General features: G+C 57.6%; 1 protein-coding gene across 1 annotated transcript; it reads right to left on the bottom strand.

The window, feature by feature from the left end:
* Positions 1 to 1,477: 1,477 nt before the first annotated feature.
* On the bottom strand, positions 1,478 to 16,745 carry Rtn4rl2 (reticulon 4 receptor like 2). The gene is made up of 3 exons (XM_076844573.2): positions 16,678 to 16,745; positions 10,104 to 10,585; positions 1,478 to 2,692 (listed from the first exon to the last, which is right to left on the bottom strand). Exons 1-3 carry the CDS (start codon positions 16,706 to 16,708, stop codon positions 1,943 to 1,945), a joined length of 1,263 nt encoding a protein of 420 aa, XP_076700688.2. The 5' UTR covers positions 16,709 to 16,745; the 3' UTR covers positions 1,478 to 1,942.
* Positions 16,746 to 19,388: the final 2,643 nt, after the last annotated feature.

The following is a 19,388-nucleotide window of genomic DNA, read 5'->3' as shown; positions in this document are numbered from 1 at the left end:
GAGGTGGGGGCTGGTGGGGTGCGCCTCCCCTTTAGGCTTCTTCCTGAGGCTCACACACTCCGCCTGCTCTCACTGTTCTGAAATAGCATCTGGACTGAAGGCCCATGAATATTTCACAACGATAATTTTGTGACCTGGACAGCCTGCCTCTGATTTACCAGCATCCCCCTCCCCCTGCCCAGGCCAGCAGCCCCTCCTCCATCAGAGCTCTTGCCTGCTCTCCCCCCACCACCACCAACTCACAAGCTTTCTCAAAGCCTGCTGACTCAGGACCCTGCAAGACCCTCGACTCAGCTCTGTGGGTCCCTGACCTCACTGTGCCCCTGCCCACAACATCATGCCCTTCTGCCGAGCCTACCTGCCCTAGGCCTACCACGCCGGCTTCCACCTCCTCTTCTCACCATCCTCTGACCTCCGCAGCTAGAGACACAGAATCTCAACATCCTGCCTGGAGCCCTACCACCTCTGGGTCCCTTCTGGCTCTCTGTTCCCACCTCCCAGCTAGATTCTTAACCCCAATTCAAACCACCAAGCTTCAATCACTTCTGAGACTCAGTCCTAACACTCTCAGTCTCAACCCCTTCTTAGCCTAGGCTGTCTCCTGTCTCAGGCTCTCCTCCATACACCAGAAAGATGAAGCTTCTAATTCCACCACAAGATCCCACCTTGGGATTCCTGTCCCTCTTGACTACCCAGCCTCTTAACCTTTCTTCTGGCTTGCTTGGAGAACCTTCTCTGATGTGGTCCATCCGTGATAGCTTCTAGCTCACCGGAAGTAAGGGAGAGAGGCTGCTTTGCTGTGTACAGTTCTGCAGGCTGTATGTACACTGCACAAGGGCACTCAGCCAAGGGGACAAATATGAGTTGAAATCCAGCCCTGGGCTCCTCTCCCTAAGGTGTTTGCTCTAGCTTAGAACTGTGTATCCCCTGGGGAAGAGGTGCCTTTCCCAGATTTGCTTAAAGCCATGTTTGGGCTGGTGGTGACCACAGATGTCTTCCCAACCCGCTCCCCCACCCCCGCAGGAAAAGGAGACTTTAGCCAGGCTGGAGACAACTCAGGGTTGGTTGCTGCTGCTTCTCCTGGACAAAAGAGAGGAGATGCCATCAGCACCCACTCTGGGCTGTAACTTCACCTCCCTGGGACTCAGTGCTACACAAATCTTTCTCAGGCTTCAACTTCTCAAAGGGAGAGATCACACACCAGCTCCCACCAGCAGGAAGCTCTTTGGTGGCACGAGGTGGCTCTTTTCCTCTAGCCCTCCAGTCCTGAAATCCGTAAGTTCTCAGCCCTCATCCCACTTTTGAGATCCTGAGCTCCCCCATTCCCCCCCCAAAAAAATCTTACAGGAGATAAAATAATAGAATTTTTTAATAAATTTTTTTTTTTCCCAAACAACTTCTTTTGATCTTCACCACACAGGGGCCATGGTGGAGAGGAAAGCTCTCCCCAGGCGCCCTAAAAATTGTCCAGGGTAGACTTAGGAGAAAGTGTTCCCCCAGTGTCAGGAGGTCGAGGGGACTAGGATAAGCAGGGGCCCTCACTGAGGCATCCCTCCGAAGGGTCCTGGGTGGGGCTCCCCTGGGGGAGCTTCCAAAGGCTCTGCTGGTGGAAGATGCTCTGCAGACAAAAGCCCCTCTCCAGTCCACTGTGGGCCCCGGAGAGGGCGGTCAGCGGCTGCCTGGGGTGCCCCACCCCAGCCTCGGGATGGGGAAGAAGAGTTAATGGCTAGAATTAGGGCGAACAGGGCTGAGCCGCCACACACCCTGCCATAGTCAGAGCAGCCGAAGGCCAGGAGGAACAGCCTGGTCCAGAGGAGGCGGGGAGCCGGGAGGGGACCGGAAGGCGGCAGGGCCTGGCGGGGTGGGGTGGGCAGGGACGGGGTCCGGGCCTCGGCTCGGGGGAGGGGCCTGAACCCCGGCCTCTTCAGTCTCAGCACCGCAGTCAGAGGTGGTGGGGCGCCAGCAGCAAGAGGCAAAGCAGGGGGCTGGGGAGCCCGGCCGCCAGCGCGGGGCCGCGGGAGTCCGGGGGCGCCTGGCAAGCAGCCCCGGGGCACGTCTGCTCCCCGCGCTGGTCCTCGCCCCCGTAGCCCACCCAGTAGTCGTCCTCGGTGGGCGCGTCTCCGCCCTGGCGCCCCCGCGAGTCCTCGGCGGGCAGGTCTCGGTAGAGCGTGGAGGGGTCGGCGGGGGGCGCCCCGGCCTCGGCCACCCCGTACAGGTGGTTGGAGGAGCTGTTGCCGCGGGTGCGGCTGCCGGGCCGCGTGGGCGCGGCGGGCGGACACGCCTGGAAGTCGGCCTCGCGCAGCGCGCGCAGGTCTCGGCCCTGGCGCTCCGGGGGCGTGGCGCAGGTCACGTCGGAGCTGGACACGCGCGCGCGCTGGAACCAGGCCCAGAGCGGCCGCGCGCGGCAGTCGCACGCCCAGGGGTTGGCGTTGAGCCGCAGGAACTCGAGTGCCGGCAGGTCGGCGAGCGCCTCGCCCGGCAGCGAGGCCAGGCTGTTGTTGAACAGGTAGAGGATGGTGAGGCGGCTGAGGCCGCGGAAGGCCGCGCGGTGCACGCCCTGCAGCCGGTTCCCGTGCAGGAGCAGCCGGTCCAGGCTGCCCAGGCCGCGGAACACGTGCTCTGTGAGCAGCCGCAGGCGGTTGCCGTGGAGGAAGAGGTGGCTCAGGTTGGCCAGGTCCGCGAACAGGTCATCCTGGGTGGGGGCGGGAATAGAAGAGAGTGGTCCTGAGCGAGGTGGGGACCCGGGTGAGGGAAGGAGCGGAGCACTGTGGCAGAGTGGAAAGGGTTGGACCTTTGGGTTCGGAGTCCGGGATTGGAACTCTGCCTCTTCTAACCTATTCGCAGCGGAAAAAGCGGTAACGTTGAGGTCAGCGGCTCTTACCCTGTAGGGTGTATCCCGTGCAGATCCCCGAACACCGCCCCGGGCTTCCCATCTGGCAGGTCTGGGGCTCTGGGTGCTGCCTGGGAATCTGTCTATCCTGACAGGTTCCCAGGCGAGGCTGATGCGGCTGTTGGAGGACCACACTTGGAGAATGGGCATCTCTGGTTTGGTTAAGTATGGAGACAGGGGAGCCAGACTTCCTGGTTTCAAATCCTGGATCAGTCCCTAAGTGACTCTGCCACCTTCTACTAGTCACTCGGTATCCCAGTGCCTCAGTTTCCTCATCTGTAAAGTGTGGACTGAATGAAGCAGAGCACATTAGTGTGTTTGGAAAACTGTTTCCCCTTGATAGACTTTCTCTGCGTTAGTTATTATTGTCAGCCTGGCCAAGTCAGCAATGTCTCCAGACCTGTCTCCTCTTCTGTAAAGTGCAGATGAGTGACCCCACCTGGTGAGTTTGTTCTGAGGATCAAACAAGACTGTTCACATGAAGTTCATATGAGCCCAAGGCTGAGCACAGTGCCTGTACCTAGGGACTCAGTCCAGGGAGGAAGGAGCCCACAGGCTCAGGAGTTAGAGCCCTGGTTCCGAACCCAGCTTGCCTTTCTCCTGGCTGCGTTATTTTGGACAAGTTATTTAACCCCATCAAGACTCAGTTTCCTCAATATGCACATCAGGGAGAAAAATTCTCAGTGGACTGAGGGCTAAAGTCACCACGCTGCTGAGGTCCAGTACCTGGCAGGTATGTCATGGACCACCATCAGTAACTGGTGGTTATCAGGGATGTAGGGCTAGGCTGGGTGATTCAGGGGACCAGGCTTCAGCTCCACCCCACCTCCACTAGGGGAAGCGGGGGAAGGGAAGAAAGAGTTGCTTGCCCTGCACCCTGGACCCCTTAGAGAAGCTGTCCCACTTGCCTGGGGGTGGGGGAGTCATGTGGGTGCTGGAAAGGACCTTGGAATTCAGAATTTAGTTCACAATTAACAGGTGTGCGTGTGTGATCCACGGTGGGGGTGGGGACCATTTTAACCCCCTCATCAGGGAATTCTGAGAATCAGCTTATCTGGGAGCTAGTATTTTAAGATCCCCAGCACAACCCACGTTTTACAGGGGAGGGCACCGAGGTCCAGAGAGATGAAGGGCTCATTGGAGAAGCAGCTGGAACCCCAGTCCCCTAACCCCACGGCCATGAGGTGCTGTCAGCATCAGCATCACTGTGGTTAGCAGGTCCCAGCAGGTCTGCTTCTCTCAGGGACATGAGCATCCTCCCTTCTCATGACAGCTCAGCTGGGGTCCTGGTCCCTGACTGTGGCTCTCCTCCCTCTACTGCCTGGGGAGGACATCCCCTGTCCACACCACCCAGGAGCCTGGTGGGAGGCCTCAGGTGGGGGAGGGCACTGCCTCGCAGCCCCCACCCCCAGCTCCACCTTCCTGCTCCTGCGCGTTCTCACCCCCTCCCATCTGGCTTCCGCCCTCTCTGCCACAGGAACTGAGCCTGCCAAGAGCCCTCCTCTTGGCCACATTGAGATCCGTCCCCCTCAACCTTCTCGCTGCCTCAGACACCAGCGTTCTCCGCCCCCTGATGCCACTGCCCAGCCCCAGTCCCGGGGTCCTCGGTGGCTCCTGCACCTGCCTAGCTCCAGCCCTGCTTGTCCCCTGTCCTCCTCCAGAGTGGACTCGGAATGTCTTCCCCTCACTTATTTAGGGTTTCTCTTCTTCATGGAGCATCAGCAAGAGTGGGACACACCCAGAGATGTACGGTCAGAGGATCAATATGGCAGAGGGCAGGGAAGGAGCAGGGGTAATCAGCACTTTGGGGACTTGGGAAGGTCAGGCAGGGAAGACCATGTGTTCAGGGACCACAGTCCTGATTTTCCATTCCAGGCTCTTCTCCTCTTTGTCTCTCTGCACAGCCCTGCCCTCCCCTCCCTGAGCCTCAGCCCTGGGGTCCATCCCCCCTTCCCCCATCCAAGCTGTTGCCAAATCCCGTTGCCACTTCCTGGGCTGCAGCTCTCAAATCCGGTCCTTCCTCTCTCCACCGTTAAAACGGTTCTCTGTGCATTAATAAGCTCTTGACTTTCACAGCCCCGGCCCTCCCCCATCACCCTCTCTATCGCCCCTCCCTCTGGGCTGAGAGTGTCTGCTAAAGTCATCCTCTTCCATTTCAAAAACCACATTTCCCTCACCTCCCCACTGGCCAGTTCACAGCTTTCTGCATCCATTTGGAATCTTAAGGCAGGATCCCTGCCCCCTCCCTTCCCTGGACAGCCTTCCCTGTACTTAACCTTGCTTCCCTCCAGCCTTCCAGCTCCTGGCACTAATCCCATTAGCTGCTAGGCTGTGTGACCTTGGATAGCTCCAGGCACCTCTCTGGGCCTCAGTTGTTTTCTTTTCTTTCTTTCTTTTTTTTTTTTTTCATCTGAAACAAATGACTTTCAGGGTAGTTGATCTTTACGGTCCCATTCTCATCTGCTATTTATGAGTTGGCGAGTCCTGAAATGTACCTCACTCATTCAGCAAAGCTGTTTTGAGTGCCTCCTCTGTGCCAGGCACCCCCGCTCATGGTGCTCACCAGTCTATGGTGGGCATCATCGTCATCATCGGCGTCAGCAGCCTCAGGCAGAAGAGTTGCTGAGCTCCCGCCGTGTGCCAAGCTCTGTGCTGCACATAGCCTAGGTAGTAACTGCATCACCACAACCTTGTGAGGTGGATACGATGATTACCTCCACTTCACAGGCTAGGAGAGGGAGGCTCAGAGACGGAAGCAACTTGCCCAGAGCCCAACAGCTCACATTAAGTGTACGTGGACATGAACTCCTGGAATCGGGCTCTGAACAACTGCACTCTGGGGCCGGGCAGACCTGGGCCAGTTCTAGACTATGTCCCTTGCCACTGGTGACCTGAGACTGGTGCCTTAGTTTTGCTGAGGCTCCGTTGGTGTCCTTGCTGCCAACAGTTAAATGAAAGCTACTATTCAACGAATACTCATGCTGGGCCGGACATCAGCCTGAGCCCCTTCAAAGTAGTCTCTTGCCTTTAATCATCACAACACCTCCCCCCCCTCAGGGGGGTTCAGAGTGGTTAAGTAACTTACCCCAAACCACTCAGCAAATGGGAAGTGAGGCTGGGATTGATTCAAACTCAGACTTGCCTGAGTGCAAAGATTGCTCTTAAGCACTGTGCAGGCTGCTGCTATGGCTCGAAGAACGAGGTCTGGGAAGTGGCTCGATGGTAGAGCGCTTGCCTAGCCACTGCCTGAGGCCCCTGGTTCAATTCCCAGCACCCTTCTCCCCCCCGCACACAGAGAAAGGAAGAATAAACTCTCTATTATTTTCTGGCTACCCTCCCACAGGAAATAGTCTCCAGCAGAGCAGGGACATTGTTTTGTTCACCCCTGAATCCCTGGCACCCCTGCACACTGCCTGGCATGTAGTAGGTGCTCAGTAAATATCTGTTGTTGAATGAACTCCTCTGGCTCCATGCCTGGCCCACAGCAGACCATCTGTGAGTTCCTCCACCCCACCACATTTCCGTGTCTACCTGCCACATCCTGAAAAGCTGTGGTCCCCTTTGGTAGCCTCCTCCAAGCCTCCCTTCTCGGGTAGGCCCAGCTCCATCTTGGGTCACACCTGCCCCTGTGGATCTCACCTCAGCCCACGGGTTTCCTCACCTGCCTGTGGCATCTCCCAGCCTAGTTCCACCAGGCAGGCAGGCAGGTCACAGGCAGAGGCTGTGTCTTTCTGCCTCTATAAAGGGCCAGGTGTGAAGTGCTTCCTTCCCATGATGCCCTGTACCCTGCATGCCAGGGATGTGCAGAACAAGTGCTCTCCCCAGTGCCACCCACGGTCCCCTCTGTCTGGGCCTTTGCTGACCCCAGGCCTGGACTACTATCTTGTCCTGCAACTCCCTGGAGGATCGTTCATATTAACATAATTTATTCAGCACTACACTACGTTTTACGGACACTCACTCCTTTACTCAGTCCATCCACTCTTGGTGCAAAGTATTGTTTTTCTTATTCCCAGTGTACAGATGAGGAAACTGAGGCTCAGAGAGGGGAAACAACTCGTCTGAGGTTAGACAATGAACAACTAATATGTATGAATAAGGAAGGAGACGGAGAGCTCTGCAGGAGTGGTTGAGTACCAGGAGTAGCAGGAGTAACGAAAATACAGGTTGAGCACCCTCATCAGAAAATCTAAACTCAGAAATGCTACAAAATCTGAAAGTCTGGCCACACGGACATGATGCCACAGTGGAAAATTCCACACCATGAAACTTTGTTCCTTGTGGGTGTGGCAGTGCACACCTGCAATCCCTGAGTAGGTCAGGCAAGAGGTTTTCAAGTTCCCGGCACTGGCCTGGGTAACTTAGAGAGACCCTGTCTCAAAATACAACAATCAAAAGGGCTGCAGCTCTAGCTCAGTGGTAGAGCGCCCGTGGGTTCAATCCCACAAAACAAAACAAAACAAATTTTGTTTCATGTGCAAATTTATTTAAATGTTGTATAAAATTACCTTCGGCTTATGTGTCTAGGCATATATGAAACGTAAATGAATTTTGTGCTCAGACTCTGGCCCCATCCCCAAGATATCTCATTATGTATATGCAAATAGTCCCAAATCCAAAACAGTCTGAAATCTGAGACGCTCCTGGTCCCCAAGCAGTTTGGATACAGGGTGCTCAACCTGTAGTGAAAAGGACAGTGCCTTTGGCTCTGTGCTGACGGCTTCCACTTCATCCTCACAAAACTGAGATAAGTAGTAAGTACTGTCCTGGCTGCCAACTTAGAAGCAGGGAAATGGTGATTGAGAGGTGAGGGGATTTGTCCAAAGTCGTTCAGGAGCTGGGACTGGAACGTGGGTTTGGCATACTCCAAAGTGTGGGTTTTTCCTTTTTTGGGGGGGTGGGGGTACCAGGATTTGAACTCAGGGGCACTCAACCACTGGGCCACATCCCTAGCTCTATTTTGCATTTTATTTAGAGACAGGGTCTTACTGAGTTGCTTAGCACCTGCTTTTGCTGAGGCTGGCTTTGAACTTGCCATCCTCCTGCCTCAGCCTCCGCTGGAATCACAGGCGTGCGCCACCATGCCCGGCATCGTGTAGGTTTTCAAAAACAAGCCCACCCAACTGTACTTTGGGGTACCATCCCCCTGAAGTGCAGTCAGACTGTACAGGCTCAAGTGGCAACCCCCTGACTGTGTGACCTCAGGAACTTCCATCCCGCATCCCCTGTGTCCCTAACTGTCCCTGCGGCCAGGCGGCTGTAAAGCTAGTGTGATGGTGAGAACAGCGAGCCCCCAGTCACAAGGACCATGGCTAAGAGATTTGCGTTTAGAGGTGGTTACATCCCTACAAAGTCCTGGGGACCCCTGGCCTCCGCTTTGTCACTGTTAACAGTGAGGTGAGGGCTGGGGCTGTAGCTCAGGGGCAGAGCAATTGCCTCCCATGTGGGAGGCCCTGGGTTGGGTCCTCAGCACCACATTAAAAAAAAATGAATATAATAAAGGCACTCTGTCCCTCTACAACTACAAAAAATTAAAACAGTGAGGGGAAGACAAGCCCCCAGCAGGGTCATGGGAGTGAGCTGAGGTGGTCAGGAGCACCTTGTAAACCACGTGGTTCTGGGAAACATTAGGAAGAAGAAGGAAGGGGTGTTCTGGAACCCACCCATGGCCTTAGTATAGTCCTTGACTTTGACCTAAATCCCCAGGATGAGGTTCAGGTTGGGGCACTTCAACAAGACCAGTGTTAAATAAGGCTCCTTCCTCTTTCTTAAAATAGTATTTTAACAAGCATTTATATAGTGCTTACAGTATGCCAAGCACTATTCTAAGTGCCTTACAAATTATTCATGCATTTAATTCTTATGAAATCCCTAGGAGATGGGTGCTTGTGCTACCCCTGATTTACAGGTGGGAAAACTGAGGCCCAGGTTGAAATACGTTACCCCCTTGTGAATGGCAGGGTTGACCCGGGTCAAGTGCTCACCCTCTTGAGTGCCGACAGCTGCTCATGATTTCCGCACTAGCACAAGACATTTTCCCAGCACATTATGCATTTTACTTCTCTTCCTCCCCATAAAAATGCTCTCTCTGAGAAGGCAGGGACTGTTCCGTCCACCACTGTCTTCTCAGCACCTAGCACACTGTGGGTACTTGACAAATGCTTGTGAGATTATTATTGCAATTGCTATTATCATGAGCCTCAGCGATGCAGACCTGGTTTTCCAGCCAGTAGACTGGTGACTATCTAGCGCCAGCCCTGGGGTGGGAGCAGGAGGTACCTGCCAGGCTTAAGTGGGGAGGGGGAGAAGTGGGGTACCTTGTCCCCTTCCAGCCAGAGGCTGCAGAGCCAGGGAAGGTTTCCTTCTCCTGTGGTTTGGAGGGTGTGTTATTGCTTCCCAGGGAAATAGACACGGAGGATCTGACTGTCAGGTGCTCAGCATAACAACAACAATAAACAACAATTAGATCAATAATAATAACAATAAATAACACTTGCTGTTACTCCTTTAGCTTTCAGGGCCTCCTTTTCCGGCCGGGTAAGAGTGTAACAGCGTTTTTTACCCTTTGTTCTGTCCTCCCTTGCACTGAGAGGAAAGGTGTGGAAACAGAAAGCTAGAGAGGGCAGTGCGGGTCCATGTCCTATTATTCAGGGAGCTGGACAGAGTGGGCCCTTCTCTGGGACCTCAGAGCAGTGCTCTGCCCTCTGGCCCCACTTGTCTGTGCTGTGGGAGGACCTGGGGGTGGATGAGAAGAGCAGCCACAGAGCCCTTTGGGCTGGGGTGCCTGGTGCAAGGCACAGTCCCCTGAAGGCAAACACGGGGAAAGCAGAGATCACAGAAAGACACAGCCACACACCCAGACAGACATGGGGGAGTGTGCAGAGTGGGTGTGTGAAGGGAGACAGACAGAAGAGGCAGAGGCAGACAGATGGGGGAGGCAAGTCAGGGAAAGAGGCAGAGAGGGACCGGAAGGGACAGGCAAAGGCAGGTGAAGACAGGTGGGGGCTGGGGAGCTAGAGGGGCACACAGGGACCCGCACTGAGGCAGGCAGACAGAAGAGATGAAAGACCCTGAGAATGTGAGGGGGACAGAAACTTAGAAAAGGGGCAGAGAAAGAGAGACGTGGAGACTGTGGGGCAGGAAGCTGTCCTGGGAGAGAGGAGGGACTGGGAGGAGGCCCCGGGACAGGGCTGGGGGGCGGTGGGGCGCTCACCTGGAGGTGGAGCAGGCTGTTCTCCTGGAGGTAGAGGTACTGCAGGCTGACCAGGCCGCGGAAGATGTTCCCGGGCAGGCTGCTGAGCTGGCAGCGGTACAGATGCAGCGACTGCAGCCGCTCCAGGCCCTGGAAGGTGTCAGGCTCCAGGGAGCGCAGGTGCCGGTTGTCACCGAGGTCCAGCTCCTCCAGGGCCTGCAGGTGGCGGAAGGTGCCCGGGTAGATGGTGGAGAGGTTGTTGGAGAAGAGCCACAGGGTGAGCAGGTTGGGCCCGAAGGTGCCGGGCCGCAGAGTGCGGATGAGGTTGTTCTGGAGGAAGAGTCGCTGCGTGCTGGGCGGCAGGGACAGCGGCACCGAGGAGAAGTTGTTGGCCTGGCAGCTCACGGTGGGCGGCGACGAGTAGCAGGTACAGAGCATGGGGCAGCTGGGGGCTGCGGGGGGCAGGGCCAGGAGCAGCAGCAGCAGGCAGGCTGAGGCGGGACCTGCGCGGAGAGAGGCCAGTGAGGGCTGGCTGGAGGCCCAGGGGCCGCGCCCACCCGCCAAAGACGGGTCTCTGCACAGGATATCAGGCAGGGGCTTCTGGATGCCCCTCAAGAGTCTGGAGAGGCCTGGCCGCTTCATTCTTGAGGCTCCTTTGAGGCTTGCAAACTTTTATTTATTTGTTTGTTTGTTTGTTTGTTTATTTATTTATTGGCACTGGGGATTCAACCCAAGGTGCTCTACCACTGAGCTGCACCCCCAGCCCTTTTCATTTTTTAAAATTATTGTTTTAGTTGGGTGCGGTGTCGCGCACCTGTAATCCCAGTGATTTGGGAGGCTGAGACAGGAGGATTGCCAGTTCAAAGCCAACCTCAGCAATTTAGTGAGGCCCTATGCAACTTAGTGAGGCCCTGTCTCTAAATAAAATATAAAAAGGGCTAGGGATGTGGCTCAGTGGTTGAGTGGACCCAAAGGGTTTCAATCCCCATTACTATATATATATATATATGTGTGTGTGTGTGTGTGTGTGTGTGTAATTTTGAGACAGGGTCTGGCTAAGTTGCCTAGGCTGGCCTCAAACTTGCAATCTTCCTATCTCAGCCTCCAGCATAGCTAGGATTCTAGGTGTGTGTGCCACCCGGTCGGGCTGCAAACCTTCTTTTTGAGGTATATTAAAACATAACACCAAGAGGCACTGTAGGAAGCACCTCCATGCATATAAAGTTGTTTGATGATCACATGTCTTTTCATTCTAGTCTGCTTTCACCGCCGCATGTTTGACCTTGTTTAGAGATTAATGCCAAAAGACTAACTGTGAGAGCTGCACCACCCCAGGGTCCACAGTGGGCCGGGAGTCCTTTGTTGTGGGGGCAGTCCTATGTAGGGTGTTCAGCAGTCGCTCTGTCTTCTATCCACTAGATGCCAGCAGCACCCTGCCCCCAGTTGTGACAACCGAAATGTCTCCAGACATTGCCAAATGTCCCCTGGGGAGAAAAACCAACCCACTTGAGAATGACTAGAACTAACTGAAGACTCGGCGAGTCTAAGGCCTGTGCACAGCGTTCCTGAGGCCCCAGCCTTGCTGAACCCAGTGACGGAAGTCCTCCCTCACCTTCCTGCTGTTTTACCTGGGAGGAAGCAGTGCCTCTACACTCCAGGAGGGACCGTAGGGACCAATGGGTCTACCCAGGGCCACCAGGCACATGCACCAGGATCAGCTGTCCTCCCCAAAAGAATGCAGAATCCAAACTCTGAGTGTGGCAGCCCGGAAATCTGTGTTCTGCATCTTGGGCTCTTCGCGTTCAAAGTCACTTTAAAAAGTTTTAATTTTTTTCTTAAAGAAACGTTTGAAGATTGGGTATGGTCCACCTTCTTACCATGTAGATAGAGAAGGAGATGCATGGAGTTAGCTAAGGACTGGAGGGTCCAGTGCAGGGGCCTGTGTTTCTGGGCTCCAGCAAGGCCGGGCAGGCCCCTCCACCCCTGTCCACCCGCAGGAACTAGAGCACATTAAGGTTCTGGCTGGAGCCAGCTTGGCCTCTCCCCTGCATGTGCTTCCCACAGATAGCTCCTGGGATTTTCTTCTGGCAGCCTGGAGAGAGGACAGCCCAGCCTCCCACAGCCAGGCCTCCGTCCCTGGGCCACAGCAACCGAGCACCCTTGGCTTCAAGCAGTGTCCCAGGCCTTCAAAGGCTCAGGGGAGGCAGACCTGGTTCTTGGGCCCAAGGACCTGAGATCCTGGGGCTCTGTGTGGACCCAGAGACCCCAGGAGAGGCTCAGGGGTGGGTGACTGAGGGTGAGGCCTCCAGGGCTGTGAACTGCACACCTAGGAGGTTGTTTTGTGCCGATGTCACACCCCGGAGGTGGCTGTGTGTGGATGCGTGCATGTGCGTGTGCTTCTGGGAAACCGGGAGCCAGGTGCTTACTACGTGGAGTGCTGTGAGCCAGGTGTTCGCACATGGCACCGGCAGGCCCTGAACATGGCCTTGCCGTCACAGGTGCTGGGGGTCTCCTCCCCAGGGCAGCACACTGGCGCAGATTCGGGGACCCAAGGCCCAGCACCTGGCGGTCCTGGCTGCTGGCTCTCCGGGGCCTCCCCAGCACCAACCCGGGAACCCAGGCCCCATCGCCCTGTCCCGGGCCCCTCCCTGCGCTGCGCGGTGCGTGCGAGCGTGCGCTGGCTGTCCCCCGCGTGTGTGTGAGTGCCGGGCCCCGTGCGTGTGTAGGCTGGGTGTGATGTAATACTCAGTGACACAGCGCGGCTGTTCCATTCGTTCACACCACCTCCGCGTTTCTCGGCCCTTCTCACCCCTCCCCCGTGCGGCGTTTCACGATTACTTTCTCCTCCCGAGTTTTTCAAAGCCACGTGGGGCGGAGGAGAGTGTCTCTCACCCCTCATCTGTACCAGGCAGGGGTGGGGTGTGGGAGCACAATGGGGGACCCACGGTAGGTTTCCTGAGCACTGAGGTTTAGGGCTTCAAATTGGAGATTTCAGAGCTGCCTAAGTCCTCCAGGTTCATCTGGTACGATCCACAGAGGTGACAGCTGGGGCTCAGAGAGGGCAAGCAACTTGCCCAAGGTCACACAGAAAAGTGGTGCCAGGCAAGGATCAGAATAAAGGATTCTCCTGATGCCCAGCCAGGACACTTCCTTTCCTGTCAGTAACCCTCTGAGCTCTGCCTCCCCAAGGACTTGACACCAAAGGAAACCCAATCCTTTTCTGATCCCTTAATCCCACCCCTTATCCACAAGCTCACAAGAATGTGAGCCCTAGTGGCCACCGGCTCTCTGGGGGTTTACGGAGCTCTTCCTCCAGCCTCTGGGACTAACTGCTATCCCAGGAGAGACAGACGGGAGGATGTGCACACCAAGATGACCCCGGGGTCAGTTCCTCCTCCTCCAGGCACCAGGTGTCTTCCAGAGTTGAGTCCCGGTGGGCAGGGACTGGCAAGGGCCCTACTCACCCTTAGTATCCAGCCTTCCCTGCTCTCTCTTGAGGCTCTTCTCTCTCCCAACAGCCTCCCTGTTGTCCCCAGGTCTCCCCCCACCACCGCCCACCTCCCCCAGCCTGCGATGGTATTCCCTGCAGGTTCCTTGAGGAGGGACCCTGAGCTGGGGGCCCCTCCGTGACAGCTGCTGCATAACAGTGACTCTGTTGCCATTTCTGGCCCTCGCTGCTGCCGCCGCCGTGCAAAGCAGCGTAACCCAAGGAGCCTCATCCATAATTCAGGCTGCGGCGCTCACTGGAGGCGAGGAGGAGGAGGGGAAGGTGGGGGGCTCCGGGTCCCTCTGCCCCAGGCTGGGCTGGAGGGGGCACTCAGGGCAGAGCTGGGGGCTTCCTCCCACCCCTGTCCTGCCCAGTGTGGCCCCTGATTCTCCCGCCTCTTCCCCACTACCCTTCCCTTAGGCCCTGCCTCCTCACTGCTGCCTCTTCTCTGAGGACCACGGCTCCACTCCTGGCCCCCATTTTGTGGATCCCTGGCAGAGACCGGGCAGAGATGCACAATGTGTTGGGCTGGAAGGGGGGATACCTGGCGGCCCTCCAGAGCAAACCCCCACCCCCATTTCAGAGTTGAAGGCTGGGGAGGGGAAGGGCTGGTTCAGAGCGGGCAGCCCATGCCTTCATGTCGCCCTGCCACCTTACACACAGAGGAAAGCCCTTTCTCACTGTCCCCTTCACCCTCTGCTCAGGGCTCCCTCTATAGGCAGGTGAGCCTGAGCTGCAGGGGAGTGTGGAGCAGGGAAGGGAGGAAGCCATCTGATATGAAGCCCCTACTGTGTTCCGGACACTGTGCTTGTATGTGCTAACTTCTTTCCCCAAAGGATGCAACCCGACACAGTCCCCTGTGAGGTCAATGCTGCCATGACCCCCAGCTTGAAGAAGGAGGGGCCTCAGGTCATGCAGTTAGTACAGCCCCCCCCACCCCCACCGGCTGCAAGGCAGGGTGTCAGACCCATGTTAGGACAGACTCCCTGACCTCTCTCTAGGAGCCCCCTCCCTCAATAATATCCACAGAAACCAGCCCTGGGTAGGAGAGACAGTGCCCTTGAGGGACAGGGAGGACAGAGGCTGTGCTCAGGTGCCCAGGTCTGGACCGGTCATAATGTTGGCTGTTTGGCTGTATAGGGTCAAGGCAAGGAAGGGGCCCAGGCTCTTTGGAGTTTTATCTCCTGGGCTCCTAGCCGTGGTTGTTTTAGGGGACCACACATGTGGGAGTCAAGAAGTGATGACCATTGTCCAGAGATAAGGCCAGAACTGTCCAGCAAGGAAAGCAGAGGAAGGCCAGAACACGGTTATTGATCCTGAGGTGCCCAAGCCCAAAAGTATCCCTTCACTTAGGGGCCGTTGTCAAGGACTCTGGGCTTTCTAACCTCAGATGCCTAGGCTCTGAGACGAGTTCCCGCCTGTGCCATCCTTTAGGCCAGAGGCCCTCATGCAGGAACTTAAGGAGCAGGCAGGTGGACCTGGGTGGAGGGCAGGAGCCAGGGTGCCAATGCACGGCTGCCTGCACAGAGTGGTCCCAGGAAACAGGCAGGCCTCTGGCTCTGGAAGGAGTGGCACGGGGTCAGGACGGAAGCCCCATCTCCACACCCAACATGCTGCTTTCGGGAAAGGCTAGGCCTGCCATGCAGATGCCCAGGGGACAGGGTCCCAAGAGGTAGAGACTGGGAGGAGGATGGAGGTGGGGTGATGCCAGGGAAGGGCCTGGGGAGGCACGGATGCCTCTGGTGACTGGAGGTTGAAAGCTGCTGCAAACAGCTTCTCACTCTGTCAGAATGTAACACCCCAAAATAAGCAGCCACTGTCAGTGGCAGCATGCGACGTCGGGGCTTGGAGATATAAATGGCAGCACCAAGCCTGCCCGGGTGCCCACCCTAGGAGGCTGCCTCCCGGCTGGGAGGTCCTTACCCTGGCTTCCTCGGCTTCCTCACAGCTGCCCCCAGCCCCGGGGCTCAGTCCTGGGTCTGGCCCACCAGCCACTCCCTGATAGAAGTGTGACAGGCAGGCTCTTTGGGAATGGAGGGCTTCCACGTGGAAGTGGTTTCCAGAGCCTCTTTGTCTCATCCCTGGGCAGCCACCCCCTCCCGCTGGGCCCTCTCTCCCACCCCTTTCTTTTCCTTCTCCTCTTCCCTCTCCAGCCCCTCTCTGCATCCAGATCTACCCCAGCCCCTCTCCCATCTACAGTTTCCGGTTGGTCCCCGAGCCTGGAGCTCATCCTTGACCATCTTCCATCCCTATCCACTGTCCCCAGCGTGCTCACGTTGCTGATCTTCCCATTCCCATTCCGGTTTCCAGGGCACCAGTCCTCATTCCTTTTCCGTTATCTCCAGCCCTGATTCTAGGAGCCTGTCCATAGTGTTCTCTTCACCTCTTGCCCAGTTCTGGTCTCCCCTGCCCTTCCTCTTCCTCGGTCTTGCTCTGGATCCCCGGTCCCTGGAAGCTCTCCCCTCTAACCTTTATTCCTCCTCCTTCCTCTCCCCCATTCCCTCCTCTCCCCCGACTTCCCTAACCACTTTTCTCCATCTTTGACTTTCCTTCCCTAGCCTTCCCCCCTCGGACCCCTTCCCCACCCCACCCCCAATCTCCGGTCCACACCCTTGCCTGTCAATCAAACCACGGAACTGCCCTCTTTCTAGCCCGTCCGTCCGTCCTACCAGGGAGGGCCCTTGGGGATTCCCTCTGCGCCCCCCTTCCCAGGCAGCCCCCTACCCACATCGCTCGTCCTCCCAGGTGACTGGAAAGTGCTGAGGCACCGGGCACGAGTTGCTGAGTCGGCGCTTCCCCAGCCGCCCGAGTCCTCAGCGTTCCGGGAGCAGGTGGAGCCGGGACAGCGGAACCTGAGCCTCCCTCCCCGCCTCGCCCGGCGCGCTTGCCCCTCGCGTCCGCTCTGGGTCACGAGCTCCGGGCACACTCCGGCAGCCTCTGAGCCGGGTGCCTCCTCCTGCGGGCAGCCTCGGGGACGGAGGCGCGGCCGGGGCCGGGAGCTCTTCCCCCTCCCAGAGCCACCCACTGCCCCACCCTCGCGCCCGGGAGAGGGGCGTCCGGCTCTCCTCTCCAGGTTAACCCCGCTCTCCCGCCGGCGGGGGTCCCTACCTTGCAGCAGGCGCCTGAGCCCGGGCAGCATCTTGTCTCGACGCTCGGGGGAGGGGCGGCGGGGGGAGGGCGCTCCCACTCGCTCCCTTAGCCCGCCGGACGGACGGCGGGGACTCCGCGGGGCTCCGGGGGGGCCCGGGAGTCCCGGGGCTGCGTGGCCCGACCGCGGCGCTCTACCCTGCGCCCCCCGGGCTGCGGGCCTCGGGAGGAGCCATCGGCCCCGACGGGACGGGGCGGGGCACGACGGGCTGCGGAGGGCTGGGGCTGGCCCGCGACGCTCCGTGCCCGCACCCTCCCAGCCGCGCGGCTGGCACCGGGGCCCGTCAGTCCGTCGGTCCGCGCGCTCCAGCTGCTCGCCGAGGGAGAGTGGGGACAGCGAAGAAGCGCTTCCCAACCACCCTCCTCGCCTTCCCGCACTCGCAGGCTCCTCCCTCGCTGCCTGGCTTGCCGACTTAACCCTTTCCTGGCCACTAGGAGGCGGGAGCGGCTCTCCGGTCCACTCCATCCCAGCCCCCTCCCAACCTTGGGGGATCCTGTGCGTTGAGTTCTGTCGCCTCCGCGGCGCCACGCTTCTAGAGAAATCCCTTCTTGCGGGGGAGCGCTAGTGTTAGGAAACCCCATGGACCTGTCCGCTTTTCCCCTCCCAACCTTCCCGGAGGGGATGGGCTTCTGGGTCATTCCCCGCTCCCCTCCCGCCGCATCCTTGGCGGTGCCTCTCTCTCCCACGCGAGACCTTCAAGATCCCACTTTTCCTTCCAACCCCAGACCAGAAACCCAAAGTGTGCGACTCTAAGAATAATACGTGCAAGAATTTGTGTGTGCAAGATCGAGGGCATACGAACGTGCACGCGCGCTCAAGGGCGCTCGTGCAGGTGTGACTGAGTGCTGGCACGCGACCTTTTATACCCGGGAGGATGGGGGCACTTGAGTGTGAGCACTGGTGAGCCGCTAAGTACCCGCTAGTGTGCGTGTCCGAGCGGGTGGGAAACTGAGTGGAGCTGAGTGAGATTTTGCGCGAGCAAGTTTGGGTGGGCAGCGAGGGCATAGGTTGCACGGGGGTGTTGGACGCCCCTTAAAGCATTTAGGAGCGGATACAAGTTTGGGCGCGCGTGAGAATTTGTGCGTGTTTATACGTATATGTGATGTGTTCCAGAGGAGATAAATCATTCCATACGAGAGGACTAGAGAGGACAAAAGGTGGGGAGGAAATTGCTGGCTTCATGCTAATTTCTACTTTCTTTGATAGAGGGTTGGATTTTGGTCTCGCTGGGACCTCTCGCTCCCCTAGCGACCTCTTTTTGTCCCATGTCAGCCAATCAGTGACCTAAGAGACTCCTTACAAAGGCTAAGCTGCCATTCCCCGCTCTTCTCGGCACGGTCCAAGGTGCCCAGCATCCCGTCTTCGAGGGCCACCCCAGAGAAGGATAAAGCGTGGGACCCTTGGGGATCTCTTCGGGCCAGTCGCCAAGCAGCGCGGGCGGGGTTGAGACTGATGGAGCGGCGCGTAAGGCGGGCGCCAAGGCCATCTGCGCTCAGTCCTGCCCGGCCCGCGGCAGTGCTGGACTCCTGGGCAGCAGCTACTGTGAGGAAAGCATAGGAACTCCAGGTCCGGCTGCCTCTGGCAGGCTCCTCCCTTTCTGTGCCAGGGTCCAACGCATGGCATACAGTCGGCGCTTTATAAATGCTGCTCTCATTCTTCCCATTCATTCTCTGCTTCTTCCATAATCGGTCATTCTTCCCTCGTACTCATTCGATTTCTCTCATTTTCTCCCCCCACCAATCTTATTCATATTTTATGATCTCCGGCTCTGTTGTCTCCCTCCCTTCTTCCCTCCCTCTCTCCCTTTCTTACTCTCTTCCTGTCCTTTCCTCTTCTAGGCATCTGCTTCTTTCTGTCACTGCCTTCTCTGCTTCTCTAGCTGTCTCTCTGTGTCTTGTTGTCTCTTCTCCCTGCCTCTGTCTCTCCATCTCTGCGAGTGTCTCGCTATCTCTTAATCTCTACCTCGCCTTCCAGTTTTCATCCAGTTTCATTCCCAGTCCTCTTGCACCTGGCGCTGGAGTGCCCCCTGCTGGTTCCATCCTCTGCACTTCTTGGGCTCCCAGTACGCCCCCCCCCCCCCGTCCCCCACACTAAATTTCCTCCCCCACCCCTTTCATTTTCAGATCAGGTAGAAACAGCAAGAGGTATCTCCGGGGCTCCTTTCCACCTTCCATCTTCAAAAGGCAGGGATAAGGTCCTGCATCTTCCTGGGACCCACCCTGTAGAGGTCCCTGCGCCCGGGGTGGGGGAGGACCTGGAGGGGGTGGCGGGGAGGGAGTGTTGGGGGTAGCAGGGTGGGATTTGGCGTCCTTCCCCGGAATGAGCCGCGGCACAATCTGTCGCTGGGTTTGTTTGCCGAGCTGCCTCCGGAGCGCAGTGGGGCTGGCTCCCGGAGAGCGAAATATCACAAGATGCGGAGACAGACGCTGAGGGGCGGGTGGGCGGCGGGCTGACTCAGGTGTACTGTCATCAGCTCCTGGCCCGCGCCCCTCTGAGAGGGGTGGGAGGGGACCCCCGGCCTCCAACATAGGCGGGAACGGAGGCTGGCAGGGGAGCCCCCGTCCTGGGGTGAGCTTCAGGGAAGGAAGTGCCCCTTCTAATAGTCCTTGGCTTGAGGCCTCTCTTTCAGTCCAACTTGGGTATTCCCTAGACAGTGAACGTACCCCATTCT

The sequence above is a fragment of the Callospermophilus lateralis genome, chromosome 2 (genome assembly GCF_048772815.1).
Source record: "Callospermophilus lateralis isolate mCalLat2 chromosome 2, mCalLat2.hap1, whole genome shotgun sequence".
NCBI lineage: Eukaryota > Metazoa > Chordata > Mammalia > Rodentia > Sciuridae > Callospermophilus > Callospermophilus lateralis.
The sequence above is the reverse complement of the archived record's forward strand: the minus strand, read 5'-3'. Positions and strand labels throughout refer to the sequence as shown.